Raw genomic sequence first — 22,603 nt, 5'->3', positions numbered from 1 at the left:
ACTGTTCACTCAACGTGAGTTCGGTGATCTTTAATGACTTTATGTAAGGGGCATAGTTCTTGCCATCTTACATGGAGATTTCCTATCCAGGAACTTGCAAACAGCTGTTGACCAATGTGGCGGAGCTCCATCTTGTTTAAAAATGATGTTGGGTTGCAAGTCTTGTATCTGAGGGTACACAAACTGCTCCAACATGTCCAGATACACAGACCCATCCATTGTTTGTTCCGCAAAGAAGAATGGTCCAACAATCCTGTCGTGCATTAGCCCACACCAAACGTTTAGTTTAGGGCTATCACGAACATGTTCAATGACAACGTGCAGATTTTGGGAACCCCAAAGCCGAACATTATGCCTGTTAAGACTTCCTGATAGATGAAAGGTTGCCTCAGATGAGAATAAACATCTTTCCAGGAAACTGGCATCCATATCAATACACTGCAGCATATCCGGAGCAAATTGTTGTCAGCGTGGTTTGTCGTTCGGCGTCAAATGTTGTAGAATTTGCACTTTGTAAGCATATGTACTTAGACGCTGGTGAACTACGCAATGTAATGTTGATCGAGCTCCATAAAGTTGCCTAGATGCTTGATGAATTGACTTACGTGGGCTTCTGAGAAACGTTTTTCTGCTCTCTTCCACTGTCTCTTCTTACCTTCCGTAACGTGCACCGCCATAATGTTTGAAAACACTTCCTATACCATTCCTTAATTGTTTTCACATCAGATGGATCACATTCATACCCACGACGATAATTTTTTTGCACAGTAGTCGGCAGAATTTGTTCTTGCAAACCACACTACAGCTTGCACGCGCTGTTGTGGAGTCGCCATTTGCTCTTCATGCGACCATGTTGCACTCTGGCGACGATACTTGGCACTTCTGACGCGGGAATATAAATTCTTTGATATGCTCTACAATGTGGTGCATCTATCATTGACGTATCTACTGTGGTTTTTCTCTCCTGGGTCCTTGAAGTCAACGAGGTTTGAGTGGGACACCCACAGTGCAGAAAAAGCGCAAAATGAAAATTCAGTGTTAAATTATTTATTACATGTTTGTTTGTAGTGGTCCCTATAAACGAAGGTTTTTCTCCGATAGTTTGATTTTCTCTTATTCTGGTAACTAGTATGTTAAAGATTTTAATAAGTTAAATACTTAATATTTCTCGCGCGGTCGAAACTAAAACATCATCCGCTATACAAATCAGTTGTCCAGCCCTCATAACTTCCCACGATCTCTTGCGATGGGCAGTACACGTACCGGGTGTTTCTTATTGATGTTGAAAAAACCCTGAAGCAACATAGATGATGCTGAGACAAATAATTTAATATGAGACACATGACAACGATCGCAGACGTCGGGAAATTCACAAAAATAATGGCTGAGAAGTCTTGAGCATGTAACGTCACCAGATAACGTACCTCGCCCACAAGTGCAGCAGTTGGGCTTGAGGATGATCGAATAATTCTGCAATGCTATACTTGCGTTAGAGCAGAGAGTGCAAATTTCGAACGCTGTTTGTAGATGTGATTTGTTGTAAAAGTAGAAGTTAAAAAATATTGTCCTCCCTGTAACCAAACAAAAACTGTTCTTAATTTTTGTCTTTCTGTCCTTTTCTCCCCCTTTTTAGACGTTATAGGTCATTTACTGGTAACTACGCTATTCAGAAGCTTATACTTATTTACTTGTGACGCAATACGGCACGTTTCTGTTGTTCAAATGGCTATGAGCACTATGGGACTTAACTGCTGAGATCATCAGTCCCCTAGAACTTAGAGCTACTTAAATCTAACTAAACTAACACATCCATGCCCGAGGTAGGATTCGAACCTGCGATCGTAGCGGTTTTCTGTTGTCCTATACTTTATAATTAACTAGCGGAGACCGCGAGGCCGGTAAATAAAATAATGAATATTGCCTCAGTGTAAACACACAACCATCTAACGCATTGAAACAAATACTGCCTGCCAGACACGAGACTTGAACGCTGAGCGCCAATCGCTGAAGTCGCGCACGTTGATCCGGAGCCACACCAACGCGAACATTTGACTTGTGTTGATGAGTAGGTGCAACAGAGCGAAAGACTACACCGTTGCACCTGTGGCGAGGTATGTCATTCGGTGACGTCACATGTTCCAACATTTGCATCCACTTCTTGGGTATTTCCCAACTTTTGTAGCGCCTTGTGTCTTGTATTAAATTTTTCTCGGCGTCGTCTACCTCGCTTCGGAGGTTTTCCAACGTTGTTAAGAATCTTCCTGCATACTGTGTGAGGCTAGCGCGTGCGCAACCACACGTAAACTGTAAAGTTCTTACGCTTAGCGAGGACAGGGCGAGTCGGATGCAGATCGGTACTGCCCCGTGCTGACGCGGCAGTGCTGTTTCGGGGAGAAGACACATGGCCGTCAGTCTAGGCTCCCGCGGCCTGCCGTTGCGACTGATACAAATTGCGCCATAAATACAGGCGGCGCCCATCGGCCGTCGCTCCACGCTGCGGCCTGGCCGGCCACCGTTCGTTAACAGTGCTCCGCGCGGCGCAGGAAGCGGCCGTCTAATTCCAGAAGGCCCGCTACGGACCTCTGTTGTATATTTAGTGTCGCACCGCTCCATGTTTATTTGCCTCCGCCGCCCGTCTCCTGATACCCAGCACAAGTTCCTAGTCCCTCCCGGTTCCCATTCCACGAGCCCTTCTTCACCTCTCTCTTTTCCACTGGCTGACCTTCTTATGTGTTTCTACATTCCTGTTCAGTTTGTCCACCTACTTTCGTCTCGGCTTTGTTTACCCAGGCAGGGCCGTAATTAGAATCTATAGACCCATAGGATGAACATGTGGTGCGCACCCCCTCAAGGCAAAATATTCGGTTAACGGAACTACAAGAAGAGCACTTAATGGGGTAGCCCTCATTCCGTGATATTTCTTCCTAAGTAAAATAAGGAAGTAATACTGAACCTGATGACACGGTTTTATTGCTTACACCTTTGTCTTTAAGAGGTCATTTTCAAGTCCACATCCGACGCTTCTTTATCCGCTGCACCAGGTGGAAGACTTACATCTACATCTACATACATACTTCACAAACCACCGTACGATACGTGGCTGTACTGAGAAAGGCACCTTACGGTGTGAGGCAGAGGGTGCAGTGTGAATAAGCATTATTTTCTCCCATTCCATTGTTTGATTTTAAACAGTAAATAAAAGACTGTGCGTACCGCTCTGTGTAAGGCAGAATTTCTCTGATTTTAGCGTAGTGGTCTCTGTACACGCCTCTTGACTCACTCTTACTTATTATTAGTCGTTGCCTTTCCTGATTCACTCGCAAACAGCGAGGGAGAAACGACTGTCTACATGCTTCGGTATGAGTCCTCATTTCTCGTATTTTATTTTCGTGGTCCTTATGGAAAATGAAAGTTGACGGCACTAGAATCGTTTTGCAGTCTGATTCAAGCGCCGGTTCTCTAAATTTTCTCAATACTGTTCCAAGAAAAGAACATCGTCTTCCCTTAAAGGATTCCCATTTGAGTTCCAGAAGCATCTGCGTAACACTTGCCTATTGTTCGAACCTACCGGTAAGCAATCTAGCAGCCCGCCTCTGGATTCCTTCGATATCTTCCTGTAATCCAACCTGGTACAGATCCCAATCACTCGAACAGAACTCAAGAATAGGTCGCAATGGCGTTTTGTATGCGGTCTCATTTATAGATGACCACATTTTCCTAAAATTCTCCCAATAAACCGAAATCGACCATTTTCCTTCCCTACCATTGTTCTCACATGCTCGTTCCATGCCATATCGCTTTGCAACACTACGCCCAGATATTTAAATGGCGTGACTGGGTCACACAGAAGGCACTGCTAATGCTGTATCCGAACATTACGGGTTTGTTTTTCCTATTCATCCCCATTAACTTACATTTTTCCATATTTAGAGCTAGCTGCCATTCATTATATCAACTAAAAATTTTGTCTAAGCCGTCTTGTATCTTCCTACAGATCCTCAACTTCGGCACCTTACCGTACACCACAGCACCATCAGAAAACAACCGGAGATTACTACCCAACCGGTCCGGCAAATAATTTACGAATATAGGGAACAACAGTGGTCTTAACACTCTTCCCTGGGGCACTCTTGACGGTTCCCTTGTCTCCAACGAACACTCGCCGTCGAGGACAACAAAATGGGTTCCAATACTTCAGAGCCATGCACATATTGTGAAGTTATTCCATATGCTCGTACTTTCGTCAACAGCCTACAAAGGGGCGCAGTGTCAAAGGCTTTCCGAAAATCTAGAAATATGGAACGTACATGTTGCCTTCAATCCATAGTGCGCAGTATATCATATGGTCATTATTACCTCTTGGAGCCGGTACATTTTTCATCGTCGGGAATTCCCAAAGCACTCCTACTGGCCTGTAACAAAGTGATTTTCTGTAAGTGATTTTTCAGTATATTTTCTATCGGCATACATAGGTTGATTGAAAAATATTAAGTTATAACAAAATGGTGACACGTTGTAACAATTATTCACACATAAATCGAGACAAAAGTGAGAACGATAATACATTTCTGAAGATATTTCAAATCGGCAATGTACGCTGATACACAATTCTATTTAGAATGCCATCATCAAACTGCGATCAAAAGCATACGTACCGTTCTAAAAATGATTCGCAGCAGTTTGAGGAAGTACGGTTTCGAGAAAAACGCAGTTAAAGTTTCGGGTTACATTTTTTTGTAATTTAATTGAATACGCCTTTAGTCAGCAATCGCTGGGCCACAAAGCAATCCTCCAATATCCTCCAGTGTCCTAAAGGAGGCCCTCCTCCATCTTCTTCGTGGTCACGGTGGTACTGCAGCCCTCTTCTGCAGCTTGTGTCATTCGCTGCTCTGATCGCTCGATTCACTTTCCGCTTTTTTTGCAGAAGTTGTAATTGGCTGGTCCGATATCGCGTTCGAGCACGTTCATGATTTCCGTAACGGTTGTTAGGCCGTCGTTGAAATTACATGCTGCCACATTGTCCGCGACGTCGATTATTATTCTTCGCTCTGAATGGGTTTCGCAAGCACTTCTTCACAAATCGCCTTGTGACCCGATAACGCAGAGACCATTTAAGAGAAAAATCGATTTTTTAAGTTTTCAAAGAGGACTGCCCCCTTAAGAGCCTTTTACAAATTAAATGCTTATAACGTAGCATTTAAGTTTTATCATTAGATCGTACAAAATTTTACTACGCAGTTTACACTGAGGACCCAGAACATTATGACCACGTGCTTAATAGCGTCTCGATCTACCTTTCGAGCACAATACAGCAGCGATTGTGGCATGGATTCGGCAAGATCTTCGTAGGTTTTCGGAGGTATGTGGCGCCAGATGACTACTCAAGAGCCACGCAGTCTCCGTAAATCACGGTCATGTGGTTTGTGGTAGCGGAGCTCACGTCCGATAGCGTCTCAGATGTGTTTAGAACGCCGGCCAGTGTGGCCGAGCGGTTGTAGGCGCTTCAGTCTGCAACCGTGCGACCGCTACGGTCGCAGGTTCGAATCCTGCCTCGGGCATGGATGTGTGTGATGTCCTTAGGTTAGCTAGGTTCAAGTAGTTCTAAGTTTTAGGGGACTGATGACCACAGATGTTAAGTCCCATAGTGCTCAGCGCCATTTGTGTTCAGATTAATTGGATTTGGTGGTCAAGACATCAAAATGAATTCACTGTCCATCTCCTCAAACCGTTTTACCAAGACTATGGCCTTGTCACGCGGGCAATTATCCTGTTGGAACATGCCATCGACATCGGAGAGGACATCAGGAATGAAGCGATAATTTTCACGTAGTCATTAGCTGTCATTGTCGTGTCTAGGAATCTTGCATACTCGGTTCGCAAGAGAAACAATCAAACAACTCGTATTAATGTGTTCTATTACATCAAGACAAATTACAGTAATTGACTTTGATAGATGTGTTGCAGGCAAATGGCGACATACAAAATAATCAGTCTGCTTGGGAATAGACAGACAGAAGTCTATGCTACGTAGAGCTTCCTAACGAAGAGGCAAACGTTGACGCTGCTAAGTTGGCTGCCACCAGTCATGCGCGGCTCTTATGTCCTCTTCACCTATGGGCCGCTGCTGTCGCGTGTCGTCCTGGAGGGAGGTGGGTCACCGTGCGATTGGCAGACCTCTTCTCATAGGCTTCTCTTCCCTGTCGTTCCCGACGGGCATGCCGGCGCTGACTTTACCCTGTACCAGTCATGATGTCTTCTGTTACTACTACAGGTCCCGTGAAAGCCCAGGAATATGTCCATCACCACCCTGCGTGTATGACGCATATTTGTTTATTGTTCCGTGGGACCAAATTAAGGAGAAGTCTCCATGGTCATGGAACCAGTCAATACATGAAATTATAACACGATATTAGAAACAGATAAAATGAAATATAAAAAAAAATATTCAGGTGACAAGTCGCAAGTTTAAATAAAGAAAATCAACAATGTAACACTGGAATTTTCTTAATTTTTTAGCTCTTCCAGGAGCTCCTCCACAGAATAGGAGGAGTGAGCCATGAGGAAACTCTTCAGTTTGGACTTAAAAGAGTTTGGGCTACTGCTAAGATTTTTGAGTTCTTGTGGTACCTTATTGAAAATGGACGCAACAGAATACTGCACTCCTTTCTCCACAAGAGTCAAGGAAGTGCATTACACATGCAGATTGGATTTCTGCATAGTATTAACTGAGTGAAAGCTGCAAACTCTTGGGAATAGACTAATATTGCAAACAACAAAACGACATTAAAGAAAATATATACTGTGAGGGCAATGTCAGAATTCCCAGACTATTGAATAGGAGTCGACAAGAGGTTCTCGAACTTACACCACATATATCTCGAACAGCCCGTTTTTGAGCCAAAAATATCCTTTTTGAATCAGAAGAATTACCCCAAAAAATAATACCATACGACATAAGCGTATGAAAATATCCGAAGTAGACTACTTTTCGTGTTGAACTGTCACTTATTTCATATACTGTTCTAATGGTAAATAAAGCAGCATTTAGTTTCTGAACAAGATCCTGGACATGGGCTTTCCACAACAGCTTACTATCTATCCGAACGCCTAGGAACTTGAACTGTACCGTCTCTCTTATAATATGCCCATTCTGTCTGATCTAAATATCGGTTCTTGTTGAATTGTGAGTTAGAAACTGTAAAAACTGAGTCTTACTGTGATTTAGCATCAAATTATTTTCCACAAGCCACGAACTTATTTCATGAACTACATTATTTGATACTGTTTCAATATTACACACAAGACCCTTCACTACCAAGCTGGTGTCATCAGCAAACAGAAATATTTTTGAATCACCTGTAACACTAGAAGGCATATCATTTACATAAATAAGCTTTCGAGCTGCCGATTGTTCGTCTTGCGAACCGAGTATGCAAGATTCCTAGACACTAGAGCTGCCGTTCCCTAGTATGACCTCATATCCGGACCCGCCCACCAACCATCAAGTTTGAATTAATGCACGATCCAATTTCCACGATTCTGTGCTGACTGGCGATGTGGCGTCGATTAGGGATACTTAGCGCCCTCTTGCTAAGAAGACACTTGTTACACAATGTATGCTGAAAGGTATGCTCCGAAACAGTTGTGCCTGTTCCAGCGTTGTACTCTGTCGTCAGATCTGCCACAGGTCGCCGCCTGTCCTGCACTACAGAGCGGGGAAACGTCGTCACATATTTATGATTTCACCATTCTTCAACCACTTTCCACAGATGCTCAAAATAGCAGCGCGCGAACAGCCGACTACCTTCGCCATTTCTGAGGCATACGTTCCTAAGCAACGGGCCAAAACAGCTAGTGTCAAAGTCGGTTATGCCACTGGATTTAACCATTTGCGCTCGCTCTAGTCGCTGGAATGATTCCCCGTTCTTCTCTACTCATCTTTCATGGTTTAGTTATACTCTCATGTTCCTGGCACGCCACCAGGTTGGTTCAGTCTCGCCGAGGGCAGTGGGGTTGGGTTGTTTGGGGGAAAGAGACCAAACAGCGAGGTCATCGGTCTCATCGGATTAGGGAAGGATGGGGAAGGAAGGAAGTCGCCCGTGCCCTTTCAAAGGAACCATCCCGACATTTGCCTGGGGCGATTTAGGGAATTCACGGAAAACCTAAATCAAGATGGCCGGACGCGGGATTGAACCATCGTCCTCCCAAATGAGAGTCCAGTGTGCTAACCACTGCGCCACCTCGCTCGGTGAGGGCAGTGGTCATAATGCTTTGATTCATCAATGTGTACTCAGTCACAGTGCACTTATATTAAGATAGCGTACAAAAGATGAAAACCGATCTCACTTATAATGTTTTCATGCTATCTGACACTATACAATGCCTTTTACGCAGTCAGTCAGTCGATGCATCTTTGAAGTGAAAAGGCGAAACTAGTAATAGTTGTAGATAAGTGTATCAGTTAGTATTTATTATAATCGTTGTGGCTGAATGTTGGAAAAACAATAGTCATACACATTCTCATTGTTAGAATTACGCTAAAAGTTTGTTCTGTTGCTAATCTCGGGTTTATGGAACCCTATTCTTTCGTAGCTAATCGGGAAGAACACCGAGAGATGAATACTGTGCAGTGTCACTTTTTCTAATGAAGTATTTAAATATGATGAATGTAAGACCGACGTTTGCCAGCAATACGTCCATTCTACCCTCTTACCGACGTTTAAATGACAGTGAAAATGAAACTGCATTTTCTCGACACACTTTGGTTTCACGGAGAAATTTGACACGTTTTGTTTCTCTGTATTTCCCTTTTCCCGGATTAGCAAATAGTCGCTCGAAATTCAAACAATCATCGCCACTTAATTATAAAATCAAGAGCTTCGATATGTGAAAGTATAATTTCTTAATTACTATTAGCGGGATGAGGTGCACTGAGCAAGATGACATAACAGTAAATATTCATTCGCCATGTAGCAGCAATTAATAGATTTGGAGAGGTAATGTGAACGAAAGTACTCAATGGCTATGAAACAAGATTGAGAATGTGGCATACAAGATTCATAGTGAAAGCAAGAATCAACCAGAAAAATGACAAACTTAGCAGTGTAGAAAAACAGCCACGTGGAACTGACTGCGTGACATCAAGATCAGTTAGTGGGAATGGCTAGCGTACCAAAAACTCTATTACTGATTCAATACTGAAGAGATTATGTGCAAAGATGGATTACTCAGGAATGGTGAGAGTTGGCGAAAAGAATTTGGAAGTAGACATAAGAGCGGTATGAACGTCGTCGTAAGTAGTTTCAGTTCAAATGTTGGAGAAAAAAGCAATCGGCAAATAAAACATGAAGCAGATTAGACGAATTGATAGCAAAGATGTGTAAGAAGCGCACAAAGTGCGGAAATTGTAGGGAGGATGGAGAGCGTGCAGAAGATAAGGTAGGCAGTGAAGAATCATAAAATCAAAAATAGTTCTGATTAACGAGAAACAGGACCAAAACGAATATGATCTAAAAGAAAAATAGGCAAAAAAAGAGTGCTTTACGCTTGAAATCTAAGTACATTACTCATGAGAAGGAATACTATTTTCGCTGTCTGCCGTTTATTTCCGTCTTTCTTGGTGTAAGGTTCTGAGCAGATCAATTGAGCAGATCAATTGCTTCCGCTTGCTAACTGCCCTGTGCTCGTCAGCGCCAACTAAATGACTTTATATAATCATTTTCTGTGTCTTTACTAAAGAAGTATTTTCCAACATTGGTATCACACACACACACACACACACACACACACACACACATATATATATATATATATATATATATATATGCTTACTCCGCAATTCTTACTTAAGTGTTTAAGAGCGAATTCATGACTCCACTTCGAGACTATTTTGTTACACTATAGAACAGCACATGGGAAAAATAAACACGCAAATATTTCCGTGCGAGCGCTGGTTTCTATTATTTTACCACAATGTTCGTTTTTTCTGTATAGTTAGGAGTCAACGAAACCTTTTAGCACTTCGAGGAGAAAATTTCGAGAGACGTTCTCAACGCAACGAAAACGACTTTGTGTTAGTGATTGCCTTCCGAACTCGTTTATCGTATCCGTGACACTGTGGCCCCTATTTTGCGATAATACGGAAGGAATCGCCCTTCTTTGAGCTTTTTTGTCTTTCGTCATCCGACCTGTCAAGGATCACACACTCCTCCAGAAGAGGACGGAAAAACGCAGTGTAGACAGTCTCTCCTTCCAAGTGTTCTGCTAACAAGACGCACTCTTTGGTCAGATTTCGCCACAACATTTTGTTTGCTACTTTCAGTTTACGAGAAACTGTGCCAGATGCATTCTGGAAATCTATAAATTTTGAGTGAACATACGATCCCCTGTCGATAGCATTTGTTACTTCCTCTGAATAAAGAGCCAGTTGGTTTCACAAGAAAGTTATTTTTCTGAATCCTCAGTGGTTCCGTATCAACAGGTCCTTTCATACTTCGTAATATTGTGTCTTAAATTTCAACTTAAGTATTTACCTTAACGTAGGTTCAACAACATTGTCACTCATTTGCTCACGGCGATCAAAAGCATCCTAGATAATCCGCAGTGTAATTTTTTTAGAAAATATTGTGCTCATCGTCTTGTTGAAGTGTTGTTAGATCTGTTGCTACAGTCCTTAAAGGTATTTTCAGATGAAGGCGTCCTCCGCTTGCTTTCAAAGCAGATCGTTGTTGGAAATTATATCTAGATCAGATCGTGTCTGGTGACTCAATAACTGACAGAAAATGGGAAAAATTCCTAGTTCGGTACGGATTACCAGTGGTCAGGGGGGGGGGCGGCTTTCCCATAAATCAGACTTTAGTTAAAAGCTTATATGATGCGAGTATACACTTCACTAAATGTGAAGTACGCGTCTTGTGCTGACAGGAAGTGAAACGGCCATTCCCTTTTATTTTTCACTTATAGTCAGTCTGATGAATAACAACAGTTTGTAGCGCCGAGAACACCTGTGCGGTTAAATAATTTAACTAGCCTTGCAGGACAAGTTAGTCGCAGCTGCTGTACTTTCTTTTGGGAAACTGCAGAAATAAGCTAATGCCGGTGTTAAAGACAATTCCGAGAAAGGTTATATAGACCATCACATTCGAGTCTCACAAGTATTCATGCAGTGGACATTCATATCGACTACGATGTTTGTTTGGGTAAAAACGACGAGATATAATGCCAGGAGCTCAGTTTCAATATCATCGAAGCATTTGTGCCACACGTTTATTTTCCACAGGAAAGCGACGGATCATGAGACGAAGGGTTTCAGGCAAGTGATAATCCAGTTAGTGTCACGTAGCGCCCTATTCACGAACTGCGCTTTGGTTTAAACCGGAAATAATTCTAGCCTTTCTATTGGCGGCTTTTGAGTGTGCCAACTGTCGTTTGATCAGTATTTACTCCAGCTAAAACACACAGACAATTCTTCCGCCTGCGTCCCATTCGTGAGAACGATTGCAGATCGAGCCATAGTGCTGCTGTTGCTGAATGCCCGTTTCCTGTCCCACTCATCTGACTGAACAGTAAATTGCGGGCTGCAAATGTTAGGGGTTTGTAGTATCCCTACATGCCGTCCGCATCGATATGAACACCACGGCCGTGTCCCGGTTCCATCCTCCTCTGAATAGCGCACAGTAGCTATGCAACCTGCAGGACTGAACTGCAATGCGGTTGGTGAGCTCATATCGCCTGTCTGCTCTGAGCTACGACAGCTGTTCTGCCGTATGTAAACAGTTGCACCACCCAGCGAAAAGAGTGACGCATGGGTTATCCCCAAACGACTTTTCTATGAGTCGTCACTGTCACGTTTCTGAGCCTGCAGCAAAATTTAAAGCAGTTGTTAGCTTTTCTTTTTGTTCAGGTAAGTGATGGCACCAATTGCGAAGCAGCTTGACCTCAGTGTACAGAGTAATAACGAACCGACTACACGAAGGTTGCAAAAGTCTTGGGAAAGCGATATAGTCGTATACAGATGGCGTTAATATCGCGTACACAACGTATAAAAAGGCAGTGTATTGGCGAAGCTCTCATTTGTACTCAGGTAATTTATGGGAAAAGGCTACCGACGTGGCTATTGCCGTAAGACGGTAATTAACAGATTTTGAACGCGGAATGCACCTGGAATATTTCATTTCGGAAATCGTTAGGAAATTCAATTTTGCGCGATCAACACTGTCAAGAGCGTGCCGAGAATACCAAATTTCAGGCATTACCTCTCACAAGGTGGCCGAAGGCCTTCCCTTAACGACAGAGAGCAGCGGCGTTTGCGTAGAGTTGTCATGCTAAAAGACAAGCATCACTGCGTGAAATAACCACAGAAATCAATGTGGGTCGTACGACGAACATTGAGCGGAATTCGGCTTTAATCAAAAGGCTACGTCAACAGCTGATGGATGTGAATGCCTTTGCTAAAAGCACGGCATCACCTGCACGCTTCTCCTGGGCTCCCGACCGCATCAGTTGGACCCTAGACAACTGGAATATCATGGCCTAGTCGGATGAGTCCCGATTTCAGTTGGTGACAGCTCGTGGTAGGATTCGAGTTTGACTCAGACCCCACGAAGCCAGGGACCCAGGCTGTCAACAAGCCACTGGACAATCTCGTGGTGGCTCCATAATGGTTTGAGCTGTGTTTACGTGAAATGGACTAGGTCCTCTGGTCCATCGAGCATTCATGGGACATAATCGAGAGGTCAGCTCGTGCACTACATCCTGCACCGGTAACATTTTCGCAGTTATGGACGGGTATAGAGGCAGCATGGCTCAATATTTGTGCAGAGGACTTTCGACGACTTGTTGAGTCTACGGCATATCGAACTGCTGCACTACGCCAGACAAAAGGAGGTCAGATACGATTTTAGGAGGTATCCTTTGACATTTGTTACCTCATTGTAAATTCTGTAAATGCTCGTATACTGTAGGTGATGTGGGGTGGGAAATTTAGTACGCAGGTAAGTCCTCTCTGGCCTCAATAAAGGCTGTAACCCGACTGCGCACTGAGTCGAACTGAGCTTAGATGGCACATACGGGTACATCGTTCCGTATTGCTTCAGCTCCATAACAGAGGCAATCTCTCGTAGTGGCCCACGAATGCTGACATGCCCCGGACACTCTGCAATCCTTGGTCAGAAGTTGTCGGTGGGTGAGAGATCTGGAGAACACGATGGCTAGCGCAACTGTCGAACACCTTCAATGTCGAGGTATATTAGGACACCTTGGACATCGTGCTGTCTTTCGTTTTCTTGTTGAAAGATAACGTTACAGTAACCTGGAAGACAGTGTACTGCCATCGGCCTTCACACGTCATTAATGTAACACTTGGTGTCCTAATTAGTCGCTGTGCGAACTAGGGAGGGGAGGGGGGTGGAGTCGTGTTGTATATCGAACGGCACCACTATACCATAACGACATAGCGACAGACGCTGCGCCTGTACGATGTTAACGAATGTAATCTGGCAACGTTCGATCGTCTCCGAGCCTCCACATACGAATATGTCCATCGTGATGCTGTACACAGAACTGGCTTTCTTCTGGAATGACGATGTGTGTCCACTCCTGCGTCCGATGTTGCCGCTGGGCACACCACACCGTTGCTCGTGTACCTGATTGGGCTGTCGCAACAATGGTCGCCGTTGTGCCAGTCCGTAATACTCAGACGACGTCGCACTGTCGTTTTGGATGCTTGTCTTGCTGCTGACTAAAGTATCGTAACTTGGCTGTAAGATCCTGTACGAGTATCCTGTCGAACGCCAGTCACGTGGGACCACTGAGGTTCTGCGTTACGCTGAGTATGGCTCTCCTAAGCCCATGGACACTGTATTACAGCCGTGGGCTCTCTTACCGGCTTCGTGTGACTGCACTGAAATACCAATCATTAGTATATCCAAGCATTTAATACATTTTATGCCAGTTTGACACTTACTGCATACTACTTTAACAATGTTGCAGTTTTCATGGGCAGTTGCAGTTGCTGTGACGATTAAGGAATAATTATACTCAGTGATTCTTGTGGTGAACATGTTACATGTTTGAGGATAGCAAAGCGAAAAGAGACACTCCATAGCCTAAGTCAGTATGTAAACGGTGTGCACTTTACAAATCCCAAACCGGTTTGCGTGTCAGTGATGGTTGTAGTGGTGGTGATAGTGATTAATTCAATACATACATGCATGTCGAAAAGGACACTGTTGACGATCCACAGCTGTAAGAAATCATTTCGGAATTAATCCGGTTACTGTGAATGCCTTTACTTCAGCTATTTTATGTGTAGATCTGCTACCCAATAGTGACTGAAAATGTATGCCGGACCGGGAATCGAACTTAAATTTCCCGCTTCCCGCTTTCTGCTATCCATGCACGCTCCCCACACCGACCCAAACTTCCTGTAATCAGTCAGAGGCTAGCCTTCACTGGTTCAGGTTTTTACTTGCGTTACATGCAAGCTCTTTTTTTTATCGTAAGCAAATGTGCTTAACGAATGATGGTGATTATATGGAAAAATGACAGTATCTAGATGCAATCTTACTCTGTTCAACTGTGTTATTGTGCTTTCTGTATATGTCGTAGCTTCCATGAAAATTGGTAGGCGTCATTACTTTCGAAATGAGAGTCTCACATTTAACTTTTTAACAAATGGCGTTATCGTTTTACTGTTCCGGATCCGAGGTTATATGTGTAATTCTTCCAAAATTCTTTCACGCGGTGCGTTGGGTGTTTGACACTGGCAAAATACGAGGCTCTCATAATTCCGTTGCTCAAAGACTAGCGTTTGAAAGCGATAAAAAAGGCCAGCATGCTCTAATATTGAAGCGGCTCTAAAAGGCGCGCAATTAAAGCGTTATGAAGACCGCGTGATGTCGAAAGCTGGCTCTGTTGTCAGGATGCCACGTGATGAGGTTGAACGATATTTGCACCAACATACTAGCAGCTACTCCATAAACGCTCAGTCAGGACGACACTTTATTACGTGCCCATCTGCTACTGTAGCTAAACGGGAAGCCACCGCTCCACGTTTCAGGACGTCGGCACATCCACTTTCGAACGAAACAGCCTTATTCAAAAATATAGTTTAAATGTTCGAAAAATGTATAGGGTATACAACAATAAATACCGAAAACTGCCATAAAAATAAACCACAGCAGAAGCATAAACCTTCCTGTAAACATAATCCACAAGCCAGTCGCTTCTAAAGTAATTTAGAATGTTGCACTGGAACCGCCACTGGCTTCAGAATGAAGTATTTCCTATTTAGTGGAAATGTATTAGAAAATTCATTAATGCCTGCCATGAAATTGTTTCTTCGTCCGGGAGAAGCAGTCCCTGGGTGCCTGAGGCAAAATTTGACAGCCCAAGGAAGCAGCCTACGTGATTGTGTCCTGTGCGGAATGAGTTGACACCTTACCGTGGAGTAAAAACATGCCTCGGACGCCTTCCCGCGACACTTCGTGTTGAAGCATAACACAGCCACGTCAGGAATGTCCTGCTTGTTACGAGCAAAGTCTGTTACCAAGGCACCATGGCAGTCCCGACAAACATTCCGCATCATTTTGCCCGATAATGGTTGGGTATTCGTCTTTTTTGGCAACCGTGAATCCACATGCTTTCTTCCTTTGTCTCGGAGTCGCACTCCATGGTGATTGGGGACCCAAAGAAGTCACTTGGAATGGCCTGAGTGTAGCTGCAATGTTGCTGGTAAGGCCGGCCGGAGTGGCCGTGCGGTTCAAGGCGCTACAGTCTAGAACCGGGCGACCGCCACGGTCGCAGGTTCGAATGCTGCCTCGGGCATGGATGTGTGTGATGTCCTTAGGTTAGTTAGGTTTAATCAGTTCTAAGTTCTAGGCGACTGATGACTTCAGAAGTTAAGTCGCATAGTGCTCAGAGCCATTTGAACCATTTTGTTGCTGGTAATGCCCCGTTTGGGCGAGAATTCAGAGTGCGCGTTAGCAGTCGAGGAACCTACATCTACATTTATACTCCGCAAACCACCCAACGGCGTCATTACCTCCCTTTCCTGTTCCAGTCGCGTATGGTACGCGGGAAGAACGACTGCCGGAAAGCCTCCGTGCGCGCTCGAATCTCTCTAATTTTACATTCGTGATCTCCTCGGGAGGTATAAGTAGGGGGATCAATATATTCGATACCTCGTCCAGAAACGCACCCTCTCGAAATCTGGACTGCAAGCTACACCGCGATGCAGAACGCCTCTCTTGCAGAGTCTGCCACTTGAGTCTGCTAAACATCTCCATAACGCTATCACGCCTACCAAATAACCCTGTGACGAAATGCGCCGCTCTTCTTTGGATCTTCTCTATTTCCTCTGTCAACCCGACCTGGTACGGATCCAACACTGATGAGTAATACTCAAGTGTAGGTCGAACGAGTGTTTTGTAAGCCACCTCCTTTGTTAATGGACTACATTTTCTAAGGACTCTCCCACTGAATCTCAACCTGGCACCCGCCTTACCCACAATTAATGTTATATAATCATTCCACTTCTAATCGTTCCGCACGCATACTCCCAGATATTTTACAGAAGTAACTGCTACCAGTGTTTGTTCCGCTATCATATAATAGTACAATAAAGGATCCTTGAACCCAGCGGGCGACGACCACTGTCACGTGAAAGATGTCGTGCAACATGTTGAAAACTGATCTGTGACTAATTTTCCCTTTCCACTATCGCCTCGATTGGAATTCATAGAGAGACCGACTGACACATACTTCTTCCTTTTTCTATCACAGAAGTATTATCATTACCGGTTTCGGCTTACTGCCAAATCACCATCAGGTGATTTGAATAAACATACTAACTTGTCAACTGATGAAGCCTGGAGAGGCACTCATCCTGTGAACATATAAGTGCAACTATTTTCACATTATGCGAGCCTCTCTGGGCCTCTTCAGCTGGAGAGTTACGCTGCCTGATAAAAAATGATCTGTTGTCAGTGGCGTTAGATGTTGAATGATCACTGTGCAGGACAGCATTTTCAGCGTCTGACCGACTTTGAAAGGGACCTCATTGAATATTCAGATATATGGGGCATTCGGTCATGAAGTTGGCCTGATGCTGGACTGCCTGGGAAAGTGAAAGCAGACATATTCATTGTCAAGGTTAGGGATCGACCACATCTATCAGCGACAAGAGGAAATCACTATATTGTGCAACAAGCAGACCAGGACCCTTTCATATCTGTGCTTGCCATCCAAGAGAAAGTAATAGACTCTCTCCAACATTCTACGACATCTCCCACACCATTCTTTGGATAATAGCAGCAGTCAGATTAGGGAATTACAGTCCCTAGCTTACGCTGCCACTAACACCACAACACAAATGGCTATGTTTGGGGTGGTACCATGAGTGGGAAGCATGGGCTGCTGCTGAATGGAGCCACATTTTGTTCAGCAGTCAATTGTACTTCAGAGGGGCACAGTAAAGCCCCCATACAAAGTGGACGAGTCTGCTGACTGGTCCACCAAGTGGATCTGCCTCAAGTCATTCACCTGTGTGTGGGCAATGGACCTACAGTTGGTTTCATGGTCTGGATCTGTTAGTTCAACCACAGACTTCTACCTGCTGTCCCTGACTGCTGCCTGTCAGCCCACACTCCATTAGTGCAGGTGTCACACAGTCAGACGGGTTGGCGAGTGGGTAGGCGAGCGAGTTGGTGGTCCATTCGAGTAGTGAATGGGTGCCGTTGCATCTGGCATCATGGCGTAGGGAGCCATCAGGTATGGTTTCAGGTCACAGCTGGTGTAGTGATTGAGGTGATTCTGAAGGCACAATGGTATGTCAAGAACACCTTGCATCCTTATGTTTTACCTCTCATGTCACAGTACCATGGTGCCATTTTTAACATGACAGTGATTGTCTACACACGGCAGGTGTCTCTGTCAATTGTATGAATTATGTTGAGGTACTCCTGTGGCTAATGAGATCGCTATATCTGCTCCCAAATGAACATGTGCGAGGCGAGCTCAGCCATCAACTCCGTCCCAGTGCAGAAGTCCATGATATCAGGAACCATTTACAACAGTTGTGGGGCCAACTTGCCTCAGGAGAGTTTTATGACACCCTTCTCAACTGAATCAGTGCATGCATGTAGACCAGAAGGATTGTGACGTCATACTGATGTGTAGGCTCTTAGTGTCAAGTTATCTGCAAATTTGACTCGATATTGCAACCACTGGAAAAACAGTGGGTTCCCTCTAAACCCGCAAAGTGTAATTTAGTTTCGTCCTCCTCTTCTGGGTACTTCACTTTTTTTTTTTTTTTTTTTTTTTTTGCCGAGGATGACTTGGTAAAATGAAAACCACCAGTGATAAACCACCAGTGATAGCATTTGTTTGACCTCAATTTGAAATTTGTAATGAAAAACTTTTGTAAGATGTTCACTCTGTTTCTCTAAGGTGTTATGCCCAGTCTGTATAACTTCCTTCTTCATCATTCAGACTTGTTTGATGACACTGGAAGTGTTTGTGCCATGTAACCTCCATTGCACATGATGCTGCAGTCTCGCCATACACTTCCACCAATTCAGTATGAATTGGTACAGTATTCTGCCCCTTCAAATGCAGAAAACAAATGGCTGTTTGATACGGCTCTTTGTGAATGGGTTGTGTGATGTAGTGGCATGCTACAGTACTGTAGCAGGGGGTTTCAGTGTGTACTGGGACTGCAGATTGTACCTGTAAACTAACAAACAATTGATTACCTAACTTTATTTTTTCATGGAGGTGATTAAACTGCTTTGACTATACCTCATACTCAGCAGGACTAGCACGCCTGGCAGAAATGATATCGGATAAGTGGCTTAGCCACAGCCTGAGACATTTTTTCCTGAATGAGTATTTAGCTCTGCAACTGAGTGTACACTTTATTAAAACTTCCTGGCATATTATAACTGTGTGCCAAACCAGTACACAATTTTATTCTAGCAGAAGCTTTCATATATTTATAAAAGCTACAGCAGTGAGCAGTGAGCAGTGTGGAAGAGTCAATCTGATAATCTTGTCTTCGTGTTTTCAGTTTGGCAAATTACCGTTTCCTATATATATATATATATATATATATATATATATATATATATATATATCAAGGCACATTTTTTCAGTTGTTACTAGACCCTTGATAAGACAAGTCATCACTGAAATCTTCACTTCACTCAGTGACTCACTGTCTACTTATGTTTAGTGTAACCATTTTACTATTGTGTATATTTAAGTTGAAATGTGTAATTTTTCATTATTTATGTGGAACCTGAAGCTATATTTCTTATAACATTCAATAGTTACATTTTGACAATAGATTTGTTACACTTCTATAGTGGCAGCTTATGTAACACAGTGGTGTTAAAGCCCCCATACATAGTGCATGAGTCTGCTGACCAGTCCACCAAGTGGATCTGCCCCAAGTCATTCACCTGTGTGTGTGGGCAATGGGCCTACAGTTGAGTTCATGGTCTGGATCTGTTAGTTCAACCACAGACTTCTACCTGCTGCTCCTGACTGTTGACTACCAGCCCACACTCCATTAGTGCAGGTGTCCACACACAGTCAGACGGATTGGCTAGTGGGTTGGCGAGTGAGTTGGTGAAGGTTACTAACCATGTCGGTTTCAGTGTTTGAGGGCAGTGAGTTATACAAATAATTACTGTTCAGTCTGTAATATTATTTTTTCTGATTAGTCTCCTTCATTTACACTTGTCTTTGACTCCAGTTTGTGTTGTAAGATGTACCTTTTTTCTATCTGGGATAGTAAACAAGATATACACACATAAAAAAATTTTGCATTACTCTGGTTCCCAGAACTCCTGAAGATAGACATTGACTGTGGATATTGTATCACAGGCACAGTCCCTTTGACTGTTCAGAGATGTCACTAAACCTGCCGAAAGATCAGACAACCATGCATGAGCAGCACCTATTAGACGGAGGGGGGCTTCTGACACCCAATCAGTTCCAGTCATTCCACCAGGAAGGAGGTACACAGCTCGTGTTTTCCTTAGTTCAACCATGCCTAGATGGTCAGTACTGTGGTTTGATTATGTGTGCATTATTACTTTGTGCCAGAAAGGGCTCTCAACAAGGGAAGTGTCCAGGCATCTCGGAGTGAACCAAAGCAATGTTGTTCAGACATGGAGGAGGTACAGAGAAACAGGAACTGTCAATGAAATGCCTCAATCAGGCCACCCGAGGGCCACTACTGCAGTGGATGACCTCTACCTATGGATTAAAGCTCGTAGGAACCCTGACAGCAATGCCACCATGTTGAATAAAGCTTTTCGCGGAGCCAGTGGATATCATGTTACAATTCAATCTGTGCGCAATAGGCTGCATGGTGCCCAACTTAACTCCCAGTGTCCATGGCGAGGTCCATCTTTGCAACTGTGACACTATGCAGCCTGGTACAGATGGGCCCAATAAAATCCTGAATGGACCACTCAGGATTGGCATCATGTTCTTTCCACTGATGAGTGTCGCATATGCCTTCAACCAGACAATTGTCGGAGATGTGTTTGGAGGCAACCCAGTCTGGCTTTATGCCTTAGACACACTGTCCAGCAAGTGCAGCAAGGAAGGTTCCCTGATGTTTTGGGTTGTCATTATGTGGGGCCGATGTACGCCACTTGTGGTCATGGAAAGTGCTGTAATGGCTGTACATTACGTGAATGCCATCCTCTGACCAATAGTGCAACCATATCAGCAGCACATTGGCGAGGCATTCATCTTCATGGATGACATTTCTCGCCCCTATCGTGCACATCTTATGAATGACTTCCTTCAGGATAATGACATCACCTCAACTAGAGTAGGCAGGATGTTCTCCAGACATGAATCCAATCAAACATGCCTGGGAGAGAATGAAAAGGGCTGTTTATGGGCGACATGACATACCAACCACTCTGAGGGATCTATGCCGAATCACCATTGAGGAGTGGGACAATCTGCACAGACAGTGCCTCAATGTACTTGTGGATAGTATGCCATGACAAATACAGGCATGCATCATTGCAAGAGGACGTGCTACTGGGTATTACAGGTACTGGTGAGTATAGCAATCTGGACCAACACCTCGAAGGTCTCTCTGTATGGTGGTACAACATGCAATGTGTGGTTTTCATGAGTAATAAAAAGGACAGAAATGATGTTTATGTTGATCTCTATTCCAATTTTCTGTACTGGGTCTGAAACTCTCGGAACCAAGGTGATGCAGAATGTTTTTTGATGTGTGTATAATAGCTTCACATACATGCATAATGTTGATTCATTATGTTTCTGTTTTGTGTTTAGACCAACATGATCAGCCTGGAAGCACTGCCAAAAATTATTGATACTTCTCAGTTGACATCTGACTTGGAAGGAACGCTGCATTATGACCATTCGCAGTGGATAGATATGAGACTGGTAAGTCATTCATTTTGATTTTTCTTTTTTACGTATGAAAAGTATCTCGAATCCTATGTATATGTCATAGCAAAAACTTCATAATACTATCACAGCAAGAAACACAGCAATAGTTTCACTCTCCCATTTGATACCGCTGTAATGTAATAACGCAGGTGTCCCTTCCATCCTGGAGTAGTTACTGACTCACTCTGGCATTAAACCATCAATTCTGATATGTTGGCTTTCTGTATGCACAATGAAAATCCATGACTGACAACCTTTTTTACCGGTCGTTGTGGCCGAGTGGTTCTAGGCGCTTCAGTCTGGAACTGCACCGCTGCTACAGCCGCAGGTTTGAATCCTGCCTTGGGCGAGGATGTGTGTGATGTTCTTAGGTTAGTTGCGTTTAAGTAGTTCTAAGTCTAAGGGACTGATGACCTCAGAGGGTAAGTCCCATAGTGCTCAGAGCCATTTGAACCATTTTCTTTAACAGCCTTTTTCGTACTTTGATTTGCATATTCTGAGACATGAGATTGTACCATTCCCTCTGTTTCTCATTTGTTTCACCAGAAAACAACAGCTTCTACTACTACTGCTGCTGCTGCTATTACTGCTGTTTTGTTTCTTTCCATTTCAGCCTCTGTTAACGTTCATATATTGCACACAACTTCTTAAGACATCCTCTCACAGTTTCCATGTAACTAATTTATGTAAATTGGCCTATTTTTCAGATCTGTTTTTCTATCAACAGAACATGGAGTATTATGCATAACTCATGAAATTTTTATAATGCAGGATGCCTGCTGCATAATGTTGCTTATTTTCATCTTATCTATCCTAACAATGTTCTGGTATGTTTTACTCTAATGGCTTTATTCTTTCCTTTTCTGTGGTACTTCAGTTCAAAGATACTCAGAATTCAATACTACTACTGTCTGTGAATTTGGGTCATATCTGGTAATTTGCTTCTCTACAGTGCTTAGATTTTTATTGCGAGATCTAATAAGATATGTGTCAATCACTGTCATTCTGATGTTCCTTAGCTTACCTTTATTAAGCAATACTAACATTTTTCAAGTACAGCATAAAGTGATCTCATAGCCTGGCCCACTGCTGGTAACAGGAGGAATAGAAATGCATGGCAGGTGGATCCATAGATTGTAATATAGTTGCACTT

At 43.6% G+C, this 22,603-nt stretch overlaps 1 protein-coding gene across 10 annotated transcripts in view; it reads left to right on the top strand.

Moving 5' to 3' along the window:
* Nucleotides 1–22,603, top strand: part of LOC126267309 (kalirin) — a 2,010,890-nt gene that overhangs the window by 792,062 nt on the left and 1,196,225 nt on the right. For all 10 annotated transcript variants that reach the window (XM_049972405.1, XM_049972404.1, XM_049972401.1 and 7 more), the window contains one exon: nucleotides 21,331–21,444. In XM_049972405.1, the coding sequence (XP_049828362.1) occupies nucleotides 21,331–21,444 (114 nt within the window). The remainder of the gene's footprint in view (nucleotides 1–21,330; nucleotides 21,445–22,603) is intronic.

Source organism: Schistocerca gregaria, chromosome 4, assembly GCF_023897955.1.
Source record: "Schistocerca gregaria isolate iqSchGreg1 chromosome 4, iqSchGreg1.2, whole genome shotgun sequence".
In the NCBI taxonomy this organism is placed as follows: Eukaryota; Metazoa; Arthropoda; class Insecta; order Orthoptera; family Acrididae; genus Schistocerca; species Schistocerca gregaria.
The sequence above is the reverse complement of the archived record's forward strand: the minus strand, read 5'-3'. Positions and strand labels throughout refer to the sequence as shown.